This window comes from Tupaia chinensis, unplaced genomic scaffold (genome assembly GCF_000334495.1).
Source record: "Tupaia chinensis unplaced genomic scaffold, TupChi_1.0 Scaffold000294_5, whole genome shotgun sequence".
Classification (NCBI taxonomy): domain Eukaryota; kingdom Metazoa; phylum Chordata; class Mammalia; order Scandentia; family Tupaiidae; genus Tupaia; species Tupaia belangeri.
In genome coordinates this window covers 719,205-733,887 of record NW_006159782.1, presented here as the reverse complement: position 1 = coordinate 733,887, position 14,683 = coordinate 719,205, and the positions used below count along the sequence as shown (strand labels likewise).

The window sequence follows — 14,683 nt, the reverse complement described above, 5'->3', positions numbered from 1 at the left end:
TCCTAGCTTTCCCCTCCATTTTTCTTGAACTCATAAGGACCATGTCTAAAAAAGAAATAGACCCATCTTGTCTGGAAACATGCCTGTTTTACAGTGAATACTTTCCGTTAAGAATTTAAAGGTAGGCCCAGCCGCTGTGGCACAGTGCCCTGCAAGGCTGGAAGCCATATGGCCTACTATGAGTTTGGATTCCTGGGTCATCTTTTTTTTTTTTGGAGAGATTTTTTCGCTATAGGGCACGTGCGCTCGTCAGACAGACAGAGAGAGAAAGAGAGACAGAAAGCGAGAAATCACCCCCCAGGGGGGATGGTCACGCTGCAATCCCTTCTCCTCCATTCTCTCGGGATCTTGGGCACGCACACACACGCGCCTGGCGTGAGTTTTAAGTCACCGGGTCCGGGACGTGAACCGCGGTCGACTACGTGGGAGTCCAGTGACATAGCCATTACACTAACTGCTGGTTCCCCTGGGTCATCTTGAAAACATGCCAAGTGTGCACATGGGTGCCCCAGCTCCTGAGGAGCTGGAGGGCTAGGGGAAGGGAATCGTGGCATAATGAGACCCTTTTGAGGGGATAGCCCTTTCTCATGACCATGTGCTCTCTGTCAAAAAAAAAAAAAAAGAGGGAAATTTAAACATAAGTGCCAGCTTGTACCTCTGTTAAACTCACTGTTCTTTCCCTTGAGGTGTATACTCTTTTTGTTTTGTTTTTTTTTTTTGTAATTGAAATTTATTGGTTGTGTCGAGGGTCAGTACAGACATTTCAATTTGTACCCAATTCTTAACATACATACCAAACATTTAAAAAGTCAAGTATTGTGATTATTTTTAAGTTCTTCCAGTGACATTCCAGCTTCAAATTTGTAGGCAAATTTTCCTTAAGAGGATATCAAGAACCACTGTCTTCAAATTGAAAGCGGTTACACAAGTCCTACCAAATCACAATTTACTGTCATACATACTACGTACTTGAATTTCCAATCTTTCACAGCACAATTAACAAAATGATTAGGAAAACTGGACTACCACGATCAAAGATGTCACAGAGTGCATACAATTCTGACAGGGAGAGCAACAATCAAAGAGTGGTTTTCTTTAGGAAAGAATACTACAAAAAAACATAATAGAAGTAATTTAAAATATTCAAGACACATTAAATGCATGACTCCAAACTGCCATTTAGTATGCTTTGTATTTAGGATATAAAAACCACCCAGCCGTCCCCACCTGTGGAATGTTAAGCTGACACACAGGAGAGTCAAAGCCTCCTATAAGTCAATATCCCAGTATTTTCTGGTTGTACTGAAAAATAAACAACCAGTAAATGGCATTTACACTTAAAAAAATAGGATGAGGTGGGATCCTCTCCTTAAAAATGTTTCTAGAAGTACTAAAAAACTTGCATTTATAAAATAGTTGATAAAAATATTCCTCCAGATTGTACAAGAAGGGAGACAGGGACCATCGATAATCATGGTATATGACATTACTCAGACTTGACTTCTTGCCTGCTTCGTCAGAGGGTGGACTCTCCTCATTTTTAGTTTCTCCATTTTCTGCAGGTAAATCCTCAGAGTCTCTGTTGGCCACTTCAGCCTGTTTCTCCTTTGCTACCCCTTTCCTTTTGTTCGCACTCTTTTGTCTGAAGATTTATCCTTCCCTGCTGCCTTTTTGGCCTCATCACTTTCGCAGGAGCAGGTTTCGCTGACAACCTCGCTGCTGATCTCCTCTTGGGCTCTTCCTTGGCCTCCCCAGGGGCGGAGCCAGCCTTCCTCTTGGGCATCTTGGCTACAGACAGGGTGCATGCTGGAAGCCTGAGAGGCCGCGGAGCCCCTAGAGCCTTAGCGGAGTTGAGGAGTTGAGCAGACAGACCCTACTGCTCCTCCCACCGCCAGAGCTGTTGGAACTCGTGGTGGGGATGGTGGGTGAAACTGACACATTTCCTACCAGCATATTATTTTTCTGAATTTGAGCGTGACAACTGTGTTAATTATGTTTGGGGCCTCAATATTCTGTAGGGTGAGTGTAAGGTATAGATGAATGGTGGGAGATGGTCTGGGAAGTTAGAATTGAAGATGAGGCAGGAAGCTCTCAGAGTCATTCAAGTAAAATGATGAGGGTGGGGACTAGGTGGCCATTGATACTGAGATGGAGAATAGGGAGATTTGAGCAATGAAGCAGTTTGATGGACATAAAATATCACAGAGAAACCTCAAGAGCTCTTCTAGCCCAATGTCTTCATACAAACGTGGAACTCGAAGTCCAGAGAATGTGATCATCTTGTCCAAGCTGGCACTTAGTACACAGTGTAGCAGAGGTCCGGGATGTCAATGGCTGCTCCACTGCTTCATACCAGTCCTACTGTATTTTATTTCTTCTAGTAAGTCTTTTTTTTTCTTTTTTAGAGAGTTTTTTGCTGTAGGGTGCGTGCGCTCACCAGAAAGACAGAGAGAGACAGAAAGACAGAAAGTGAGAAATCACCCCCTGGGGGGATGGCCATGTGCCATCCCTTCTCCTCCATTCTCCTCTCTGGATCTTGGGCACACATGCACACACGCCTGGTGCGCATTTAAGTCACAGGGTTGGGACTTGAACTGTGATCAACTACATGGGAGTCTAACGACGAAACCATTACGCCATCTGCTGGTCTTGTAAGTCTTGTAATTTGAAAATAGATATCTTCCCCCCTGGGACCAGCAGATGGTACAATGGTTATGTCACTGGACTCTTACATGGCCGACTGCAGTTTGAGTCCTGGATCTGGAAGCTTGAGACTCAGGCTAGGCGCATGGGTATGCATTCCCAAAAATCCTAAAAGGAGAATGGAGAAGGGATTTCGGTGTTGCCATCTCCTTAAGAGGTGATTTCTCACTTCCTGTCCTGTCTCTTTCTGTCTACCTGGGAAGTGCACACACCCTATAGCAAAAAATTCTCAAAAAAAAAAGTTTTTCCTAAAATTAGGATGCAGCTTACAACTTGATGGAATGTCAATTTATTTGGGAACTTTTTTACTCAATAGTACATTTAAAATAGTGCAGCTTGGGACCAGCAGATGGCATAATGGTTACATTGCTGGACTTCCACATGGCTGATTGTGGTTAGAGTCCCGGGCCTGAAGGTTTGAAACTCATGCTGGGTCATGTGCATGCATGCCCAAGATCCTGAGAGGAGAATGGAGAAGTGATTGTGGCATGGCCAACCCCCCTAGCGGGTGATTTCTTTTTTGTGTGTCTGTGTACCTGTCTCTCTGGTAAACCCACATACTCTGTAGCAAAAATCTCTCTAAAAAAGAAAAGAAAATGGTGCAGCTTATATTTAGCAGATTCAATTAAATATGGAATTGAGATGATGGTAACATCTTTTTGTTTGAAGACTTCCGGTGCTACTTATGAAGTTTAAAGGAAATCAGACTACAAGGGTGTTTCAAAAAGTTCATGGACAAATACTATTATTATTTTATTTCGATACAAAAAAGTTAGAAATCTGTGTCCAGTGTTTCATATTTTCCATAAATTTTCCAAAGACCCCTCCATCACCACTACCACCACACTTTAGTCCTCAAAAAACAATTTTGGTGTGATGTATTCCACCAGGTCCTTATAACGGCCCTTTGGAGGAGGCAGGGCAGGCATAACAACACAGAGACACTCTCTCCATCTTGCAACTGGCACCTGAGTCAAGGGGATTCACTCAGGATTCCTTTGATTTCCTGACCCTTACGTACGCTATTTCACAAGGAAATTGGTACTGACTCCAAGCCTTCTCTGATGGAAGAATATTCTGCAGGTCTTCTAAGAGGTGACAATATTCTGGATCCTTTCTCTGAAAGCTAGTGGCTTCCTGTTCAGGATGGGCAAAGAAATCCGGGTAGGGGTTCTGGTGATGGCTGCTTTTAACTTTGCTTCCGACAGGACCATTCCAAGCCCATACCGTAGACAGCAGGGCGGCCAGCCTGGGAGCCAACGCAGTGTAACCAAAAAGGAAGGTGGGAGTTGACAAGGCCGCTCAGCGTCCTTCGCTCCACGCCTGGGCGGAGCCAAGTCTTCGGGTCCTCCCCCTTTCCGTCAGGGGCGTGTCTCAATCCTGACCCGATCCCTCCGACCACTGGCCTTCACGTGACCGGCCTCGCAGTCTTCGCGCCACAATCTCCGCCCTGCCCTTCAGAGCCCCGCCCCGCGGCCCGGCGCTCCCCCCGCCCCTTTCCATCTGAGGGGCGGCCGGAGGGGCCCCAAGCAAGATGGCGGTGAATCAGAGCCACTCCGCGGACCGCCGCGGGGCAGCCCTGGCTTACGGTGAAAGGTGCCTGAGGGGGAGGGCGGGTTGCTGAGGCAGGAGAGGAATGGGGTAGACTGGGCAGCTCCAAAGCGACCCGGGGACCTCCCCGCCTTTTTGGTTTCACATCCTGCTCTCCACCATTTGAGAGCGCTCACCCCACGGCGTGTCAGGGAATGTGCAGGCCGCGGAGTCCGGAGCCCTAGGCCTCGCACGTGTGAAGGCCGCACGTCGCCTCAAAAGAAAGGCCGGAGCAGAATGGCGGGGGGGGGGGGTCAGCCGCCCCTTCCATCAGGCCCCTCCCCTGACTCCCAGGAACAAGGCCCTGGGCTTTGGTGAGCTGGAAGAGTGATGAGGACAAGGAGTGGAGGTCATTTTCTGGAAGCATCCTCGGAACTTCCCGAAGCCCCTCTCTCGTCCCAGCCAGAAGAAGTCCACTGTTTATTGAAAAGCTCAAGACGTGGACTGCCTGACCCTAGTAGTTATGGGAGTCGGTTCCCACATGGCTGGCTGCTGTATCCCAGCCCTGCAGCTTGAAAAACAGGCCTGGCCCACATGTGTGCTTGGGGCCTGAATCCCAACATGGAGAAATGGAGGAGATGATGCTGCAGCATGACCACACCCAAAGGGTGCTTTCTCCCTCTCCTCCTGGGGCTTTCTGCTGTCTTTGGCCAGTACATGCGCGCTCTGGCAATTTAAAAAGAAAAGATCAGGAGGGAAAGGAGAGGACTGTGAAGGATAACACTCTCTAGGCCTCCAGTGACATTTTGGAGTTTGCTCCCATTCTCAAAAGAAAGGCCGGAGCAGAATGGCGGTGGTGAGGATTCAGCCGCCCCTTCCATCAGGCCCCTCCCCTGACTCCCAGGAACAAGGCCCTGGGCTTTGGTGAGCTGGAAGAGTGATGAGGACAAGGAGTGGAGGTCATTTTCTGGAAGCATCCTCGGAACTTCCCGAAGCCCCTCTCTCGTCCCAGCCAGAAGAAGTCCACTGTTTATTGAAAAGCTCAAGACGTGGACTGCCTGACCCTAGTAGTTATGGGAGTCGGTTCCCACATGGCTGGCTGCTGTATCCCAGCCCTGCAGCTTGAAAAACAGGCCTGGCCCACATGTGTGCTTGGGGCCTGAATCCCAACATGGAGAAATGGAGGAGATGATGCTGCAGCATGACCACACCCAAAGGGTGCTTTCTCCCTCTCCTCCTGGGGCTTTCTGCTGTCTTTGGCCAGTACATGCGCGCTCTGGCAATTTAAAAAGAAAAGATCAGGAGGGAAAGGAGAGGACTGTGAAGGATAACACTCTCTAGGCCTCCAGTGACATTTTGGAGTTTGCTCCCATTGCTTTTCTGAGGTGTGGGGTCTGTTGTTTGCCCTTCAGCCAGGAGGAGCCCAACTTCTCCTTAGAGGCAGACTCTTATCTGAGGCCTGGACTCTGATCATCTCCACACTTTCGTGCCCCACACCACATACATGATGCACACACACATGCCATTTTCCATTCCTTCCCGGGCCCTCAACTATGCACTTTGGAATTAGGCCCCTCTCTGCTCTAATTTACCCTCTCTTCTTTTCTCCCACTTAGCAGTGACTCACTGAGTGCTCTGCATGGGTGAGGTTGAGTACATTTGTCAAGAAGATCCCAGAAGACATTACCAAATGCTGATGTCCAGATCTTTTCTCTGCTTTTTTCCCCTGAATGTTTTCATGACAGATTTATACTGGCTTTAGAGGTTATATGGCCTCACTCATTCCTGAAGTGCCTCTGCTGCTTTGTTCAATGCTGTAGTAGATGATTGCTTGCCGTTCTGACCTCAATGTCTGCCCACCAGCTGACGTAGAGTACTTTGACCTGTCTTATTCTGTTCTGTGAAGTGATTTCTAATCTAGTGTTTGGGTGTCTTCTTACTTGAACTATGGGTATTTCTGCTGTTTGTGTGTTGGAGGCAGGGAGTAAAGCATATTTTTAAAAAATTAGCTTAGTAGAAACATTGATATTATATATGTATATATTTAAAGTTCATTTCTTCCATGAGTGAATGAGACAGAGAACGAGATAACACTGATGCCACCATCAAGGTTTAGTTGGCCCTGGATTATGGGCATGTGTATGCTCTGTGCACTCAGGGAGGTCTCTTGACACCAACCTGGAACCTTCCCTGTGAGTTAGCCTCACAGAGTATGTTTTATCTCTGCACGTTGTTCATCCCCAGAGATACTGACTTTATGGTCCTTTAAATTATCTCTATGGGGACCACTCTGTGTTCTTGAATACTTAACAATAACATTTATTGAATGCTTAAATATGTCATGCACTATTCTAAGAGCTTTATACTTATGTAGTTATCCCTAGGTATCAGTGCCTGGAGGGGTTGGTTCAAAGATACACCACCACCACCACCACCATCCTCCCACAGTCCCCAAATCCATGGATGCTAAGTTGCTTGCATTTGGTCCTCCTGCCTGGATTCCACATCCCCAAGTGTGGAAATTTCATCTTGGTTGGCTAATTCACAAATATGTGAATTTGGAACTGCACTTAAAGACTGAGTGCCAGGACCAGCAGATGGCACAGTGGTTATGTTGCTGAACTCCTACGTGGTTGATGCAGTTTGTGTCCCAGACTCCACAGCTTAAAAAACTCATGCGCGGCATGCGTGTGTGCACGTCCAGGATATCGAGAGGAGAATGGAGAAGAAGGGATTGTGGTGTGACTGGCTCCCCTGAGCGGGGCGGGGTGATTTCTCACTTTCTGTCTCTGTTTTTTTCTCTCTCTCTGGTGAGCACACATGCCCTATAGCAAAAATCTTTCTTTTTTAATTTTTTATGTTTTATTATGTATTTATTTATTTATTTTTGGAGAGATTTTTGCTATAGGGTGCGTGCACTCGCCAGACAGACAGAGAGAAATGGAGAGACAGAAAGCGAGAAATCACCCCCCAGGGGGATGGCCATGCCGCAATCCCTTCTCCTCCATTCTCCTCTCGGGATCTTGGGCACGTACGCACACGCGCCCGGTGTGAGTTTTAAGCCACCGGGTCCGGGATGCGAACCACGGTCGACTACATGGGAGTCCAGCGACATAGCCATTATGCTAATTGCTGGTTCCCTATTTTTTATTTTTTTTAAAAAAGGCTGAGTGTAATCGCTCTCTCCACAGTGGAGATCAGTACCTCCTTAAGATATGTTATTGCTGTTCATCATGCTTGTTTTAGTGCTTTTTTTTTTTTTTAAGTTTTTGCCATAGGGTGCATGTGCTTACTAGAGGAGTAGAGGAAGAAGTCACTCACTGGGGGGATGACCATGCCACAGTCCCTTTCAGGATTTTGGGCATGCATGCACATGAGCCTGGGGTGTTTTTCAAGCTACCGAATCAGGGACTTGAACTACAGAGTCAACCAGGTGGGATTCAACACCTTAACCACCATGCCACTTGCTGCCCCCCATATCAGTATTTTTGTCAATGACCTATATTTTCTTTTAAAATTTTTAAAGATTTATTTTTATTTTTTTATTTATTAGCATTAATCTTCCATTTTGACCAGAGAGAGACAGACAGACAGAAAGGGAGAGTGAGAAAGCAATCCACAAGGTTTAGGACTCAAACCATGGTTGGCCATGTGGGAATCCAGTGCCTTCAACCACCACACCACCTGCTGGCCCTTATCATTATTATTTTTAATTTGACCAGAGAGAGACAGAGAGAGAGAGAGGCAAAAAGAGAAAGTAGGCCACCAGATCTAGGACTCAAACTGCAGTCAGTCATATGGAAGTCCATCGCCTTAACCACTATGACACCTGCTGACCCTGATAGCCTACATTTTCATAGTCTTTTTTTTTTTAGGTTTTGCCATAGGGTGCTTGCACAGGAGAGAAACAGAGGGAAAGTGAGAAATCACCTCCTGGGGTGTGGCCACACTGCAATCCCTTCTCCGTTTTCCTCTTGGGATTTTGGGCATGCACAAGACATCATTTTCAAGGTGCTAGCTCTGGGTCAGTCATGTGGGAGTCCAATCCTTACACACCAGGCCACCTGCTGGCCCCTGTTTTCATAATCCTTTAAAAAACCCTTCCCTGGGACCAGCAGTTGGCATAATGGCTATGTCGCTGGACTCCCATGTAGTCGACTGCAGTTCAAGTCCCGGACCTAGTGGCTTAAACTCACCCTGGGCGCATATGTGTGTGTGCTCAAGATCCTGGGAGGAGAATGGAGGAGAAAGGACTGCAGCATGGCCATCCCTCCTAGGGGGTAATTTCTTGCTTTCTGTCTTTCTGGTGAGCACATGCTCCCTATAGCAAAAACCTCTCCAAAACAACAACAAAAAAACCCTTCCCTATTTAACCACACATGACCAGTTCCAGTTCTTCTTACCTTAAGTCAAGTCTATTTCAGAAATTCTTAAGCTGATCTCTCCAAATACCACCACTTCTTTGATTATGTGACTTCCCTGCTGAGAAACCTGAAGCACACAGTTACTGCTTGTCTATCAAATAATGTCTCCAAGCTCTAGTTCCAGCGTGTTCTTCCAACTTTATCTCGCTGTTCTTCCTAAGCTTATTCCCTTACTATTTTTTAAAGGAATTATTTTATTTAACTTTATTTATTTATTTATTTTAATTTGACCAGAGAGAGAAATAGGGAAAGTGAGAAAGCAAGCTGTAGGTCCGGGACTTGATTCATGGTCAGCCATGTGGGAGTACAGCACCCTTAACCACCATGCCACCTGTTGGCCCCCATACTATGTTCTGATGAAGTCACAATGCTAGGCTTCTCCTGAGTATGCAGTTTGCTTTCCACCATCTGCCTCTGCACTACACTAATGCTGTCTGAATTGTCCCCTATCCTTCTTTCTGCTTACTGAGCTATGACCCAGCTCTTAAGAATCAGTGCAAATCGCAGCCTTTATGAAGCCACTCTTTTTTTTTTTAATAGTTATTTAGTTAATTTTATTTATCATTATTATGTAAATTTGCTATAGGGCATATATGCTCATCAGAGAGAGAGACTGAGAAAAAGAGAGGGAAAATGAGAAACCAAGCCGCCAGGTCCAGGACTCGAACCATGGTTGGAAATGCGGGGGTCCAAATTCTTAACCACCACACCACTGGCTGGCCCCCAAGGTCATTGTTAATAAATGTAACTGAAACTAATTTTTCCTTCCCCTAAATTGCAATGACATTTTTGTACCATTTATGTGATATATGTCATAAATTGTTTACATTATGATCTGTATTCATGTTTTCATCCATTCTTTTAATAAATATTTAGTAGCATCTACTGTTTACTAGGGCTACAATGGCACAAAAAGGCAGATATTGTCCTTAATAGTCATCAGGAAAGACATTGAACAAATAGCACATACATGTTATAATATTGGGTTGTTGGAAAAGTCATGATATATTTCTAGTTTTTCTGTTTTTCTGTTTTCTGCAAAAATGGGCCATGGCTTTTCTGACGACCCAGTATTTTTTTTTTTTTTTTTTTGAGAGGTTTTTGCTATAGGGCACATGTGCTCACCAGACAGAGAAAGACAGAGAGAAAGAAAGCGAGAAATCACCCCCCAGGGGGGATGGTCACGCTGCAATCTCTTCTCCTCCATTCTCCTCTCAGGATCTTGGGCATGCATGCACACGTGCCCAGCGTGAGTTTAAGCCACCGGGTCCAGGACATGAACCTCGGTCGACTACGTGGGAGTCCAGTGACATATGCTAACTGCTGGTCCCCCCAGTAATTATTTTAAAAAGAAACAGGGACTGGCAGGTGGCATGGTGGTTAAGGGGGATGGACTCCGACATGGCTGAACCATGATTTGAGTCCTGGACCTAGCAGCTTGCTTTCTCTCTTTGCCTCTCTTTGTCTCTCCTCTCTGGCCAAATTAAAAATTAATTAATTAATTAATTAAAAAAATAGGATTCTACAAATGAGAATAAGATGAATTCCAAGTTTTCTAGGTTGAATGAGAAGAGAACATAATGGGGTGGTGGGGATGGATCAGAGGTGTTGGGGCAGTCTGTGTGCCTTACCTTCTTCACCAATGTCAAGGAAACATTTCTGTTAGTACAGTGTTCTATTTTACTGCACAAGAAGATAGAAGAACAAAGAATTAATGAACAAACATTTTGAATAGGAATAGGTTTGACAGGAAAAAGATAATAAATCCAGTAGTAAATAGGGAGAAGAATAAAAGTGAATTGTTAAAGAATAACATTCAAATTCCTTTTATAAAAAAGAATTATTTAACTTTATTTATTTACTTATTATTTGTTTTAATTTTGACCAGAGAGGGACAGAGAGAACGAGAGAGAGAGAGAGAAAGAAAGCAGGCCACCAAGTCTGGGACTTGATCCACGGTTGGCCATGTGGGAGCCCAGTGCCCTTAACCACCATGCCACCTGCCGGCCCTCAAATTCCTTTTAAAAACAAAATAATTCACAGGACCAGCAAGTGGTGCAGTAGTTATGGTGCTGGACTCTCGCATGGCCAACTACCATTCAGATGCTGTACTGGAAGCTTGAAAATCACGCCCAAAAATCCCAAGAGGAGAATGGAGCAGAAGGGATTGCCATCTGCCCTGCCGGGGTTGGGGGGTGATTTCTCACTTTCCCTCTCTCTGTCTCTGTCTCTCTCTGGTGAGTGTAAGCACCCTATGGCAAAAAATCTTTTTTAAAAATTCACCTTTTTTTTTAAAAGTAACCAGAGCTTACCAGAGCGAGAGAACACATTGGGATGTGTTCACACCACAGCCCCTTCTCCATTTCTCCATCCTGTCCGTATTTCAGGCACACATGCACACGTGCACACGTGCACACATGATCCCAATATTATTCAAGTCTCAGGGTCTAGACTCAAACCCAAGGTGGCTTTGTGGGTTCTGGTTTCCCTTAACCACTATGTTATGGGGCCAGCACCAAATTTCCTTTTTATTTCAGTAAAATAGCAAAGGAGGAAACATTTACTGAGTGCTTAGTTATTATCACAGGAACTGTGATAAGAGATTTCTGCTTGTCATTTTATATAACTTCTAATTGTGCACTGTATGCCCTTCCTTTTCTCAGTCTCTTGAAGCAGTATCACGGTGTGGAGCTCTCCTTCCCACAGCAACCAGAGAACTCCCATTTCTTCAGTGGGACAAAGAGGGGAACATTGTTTCTCACTTCATATCGGGTAATTTCTACTTCTGTTTTGATCTGCTGGTTAACTCTACATTTGGTTTCCTTAAAATGGAATGACGCTAGCCTAGCTATAGTTGTGGGATGGTGGCACAACACTGTAGTTCTCCTGGAAGCCATATGGTTGGGACACACCTGTGATCCTTGCTGACCGAAAGACTGGGAGTAGGGACTGCAGGATCAGACCCTGTCCTTGTCTTTCTCTCTCTGTCACTTTCTCTCATGAAAGAAAGGAAGAGAGTAGAAAGAAAGAAAGAGAGAAAGAGAGAGAGAGAAAGAAAAGGAAAAGAGAAACGTTTTTTTTAATGGAAAGAAGTTAAATGTTGACCTTCAAAGCTTTTGAAAAGCATTTTCACTTTGAAATATTCCATATTGGGGAACCAGCAGTTAGCGTAATGGCTATGTTGTTGGACTCCCACTTAGTCGACTGCGGTTCGCGTCCCGGACCCGGTGGCTTAAAACTCACGCCAGGCGCGTGTGCATGCGTGCCCAAGATCCTGAGAGGAGAATGGAGGAGAAGGGATTGTGGTGTGGCTATCCCCCCTGGGGGGTGATTTTTCACTTTCTGTCTCTCTGTTTCTCTCTGTCTGGTGAGCGCACGCGCCCTATAGCAAAAATCTCTCCAAAAAAATAAAAAAGAAATATTCCATATTGGAGGCTGGCAGGTGGTGTGGTGGTTAAAGGCACTGGATTCCCACATGGTGGACCACGGTTTAAGTCTTGGACTTGATCGCTTGCTTCCTCTGCTTTCCTTTTCTCTCTCTGTCTGTCTCTCCTTGGTCAAATAAAAATAATAATAATAATAATAATAATACAAAAATAAATAAATAATTCTTTAAAAAGAAAAAAGAAATATTCCATGTTGAAGAGCAATGGAAGAAAATGAGTGGTGAGGCCCACCCTAGAGAGCAGCAGTTAAGTTGTGTATAGACACTGGGTTTCCACGTGGCCAGCTATAGTTTGAGTCCCAGCCCAGAAGTTTGAAAGACACGCCGGATACATGTGCCCATGTGCCCGAAATCCTGATAAGATAGAGAAATAGAGAAAAATGGATTGTGCTGTGACTGTGTCCCTATGGAGGGTAATTTCTCTCTTTCTCTGGTGAACGTATGCACCTACTGACAATAAATATGAAGGTTTTTTTTTTTTGGAGAGGTTTTCGCTATAGGGCGCGTGCGCTCGCCAGACAGACGGAGAGAGACAGAGAGACAGAAAGTGAGAAATCACCCCCCAGGGGGGATGGCCACGCCACAGTCCCTTCTCCTCCATTCTCCTCTCGGGATCCTGGGCACGCACACACACGTGCCCGGCGTGAGTTTAAGCCACGGGGTCCGGGACGCTATGTGGGAGTCCAGCGACATAGCCATTACACTAACTGCTGGTCCCAAATATAAAGTTTTTTAAAAGAAAGAAAATGGGTGCTATTTCTCTATTAGGCCAGAATGCCAAATGACTTTGTCCTGGCTTTTTTGTCTCAGTCTGGGAATGAATGATGCGTTCCGTTTCCGAAGCTTCTTTCCTTGCTTAGGTGATCTTCGTGACTTCACGCTCAGTCAGTGATCCCATGCTGTCTTTTATGATGCCATTTGATCTGATGAAGAACTGCGCCGTTGAACAACCTGTCTTTGCTGCAAACTACGTTCATGGAACCATTCAGGCAGCTCCAGATGGTAAGTGTTTCCCCTCAGAAGTATGTTTTTTTCCTCAACATCTTCTCAAGGTTTAAGATTCAGACTTGGCTTATGCTGGAATTCGTATGAAAGCTGCTCTGTCTTTGGGTAGTACTTCTTTCAGTGTTTGTGGCAGTCCTTCTGTACTGACCTCTTAGTGAATGCCATTCTCCCCCCAGGTGGCTGGGAAGGACAGGCTACTTTTAAACTAGTCTTCAGAAAAGGAGGCGCCATCCATTTTGCCGAGTTGATGATGCAAGCTGCCTCTGCTGGTGAGCAATGCTGATAAAGATATTAAGCATTTGGAGGTTTTGAAGCTTATGGAATTGAAGTAGAACTATTGCCTAGTCCACATTTGCTGGCTTGTATGGTCGGGCAGTTGGTTTATGCACGCCTATTCTGCAGGCATTTATTGAGTCCACGCACAATATGCCAAGTGTCGTATTAAGTGCTGGAATACAGAAATTATTCAGTCTCTCCCTATCCTGGAGGAGTTTGTAATCTAGTGAGAGTTTACAGTTAGGCAACTAAAAGATCAATATATCTGATAGTATATGGTCAACCACGGCTTGAGTCCTGGACCTGGTGGCTTACTTTTTTTTTGGAGAGGTTTTTTTTGCTATAGAGTGCATGTGCTTGCCAGGAAGACAGAAAGAGACAGAGAGACAGAAAGCGAGAAATCATCCCCCAGGGGGATGGCCACGCCGCAATGCCTTCTCCTCCATTCTCCTCTCGAGATCTTGGGCACACACACACACATACACACACACGTGCCCGGCGTGAGTTTAAGCCACCGGGTCTGGGACTTGAACCATAGTCGACTACATGAGAGTCCAGCGACATAGCCATTACCCCAACTGCTGGTCCCAACTGTTGGCTTACTTTCTTACTTTTCTTCTCTATCTCTGGTCAAATTAAAATAAATGAATGGATAAATAAAATTAAATAATTCTTTTTTTAAAAAAAGGTCTAAGTTGAGAAGAAATGAGTTCGATTTTATACATGTATAATGATACAGTCTAACATTTGTTGAATGTTTACTATATATTGGGCAGTGTGCCAAGACCTTTACATGTGCCCATTTATTTATCCTCACAAAAACCTTATGAGGTAGGTACTATCATTATCCCTAGTTTATAACTGAGGAAACCAAACCAATGATTGTTCTGTAATTTCCCAAGGCTATAGAGTTATCAAGTGATGAAGCTGGAATTTGAACCTTAAATTTACTCTGTCTCTTTTTAAACTTTTTATTATAAAAAAAAGACCTATGGAAAAGTCACAAAAATATTCCAATGAACTCTCTTCTTCTAGATTCACCTGTTAATAACATTTCCTACTTTATTCTTTTATTTCTGCTTTATTATTTTGGAGTATGTCACAAAGATCACTTCCTTTATTCCTAAATATTCAAGTAAGTATTTCCTAAGAACAAGGGTATTCTATTGTCTAACCTCAGTGTACTTATCAAATTCAGAACATTTAGTATTGATACAATACTGTTATCTAATATATAGTTAACATTCAAATTCAAATGATTGCCTTACTCTAGTATCTCCTCCCTCCCCCCCCCCCCCCC

At 44.8% G+C, this 14,683-nt stretch overlaps 1 protein-coding gene across 1 annotated transcript in view; it reads left to right on the top strand.

Moving 5' to 3' along the window:
• The first annotated feature begins 4,179 nt into the window (after positions 1–4,179).
• Positions 4,180–14,683, top strand: part of WBP2NL (WBP2 N-terminal like) — a 21,058-nt gene continuing 10,554 nt past the window's right edge. Inside the window, 4 exon segments of the mRNA XM_027772731.1 lie at positions 4,180–4,299; positions 11,321–11,429; positions 12,963–13,104; positions 13,284–13,376. Of these exon segments, the coding sequence (XP_027628532.1) occupies positions 4,238–4,299; positions 11,321–11,429; positions 12,963–13,104; positions 13,284–13,376 (406 nt within the window). The 5' untranslated portion in view covers positions 4,180–4,237.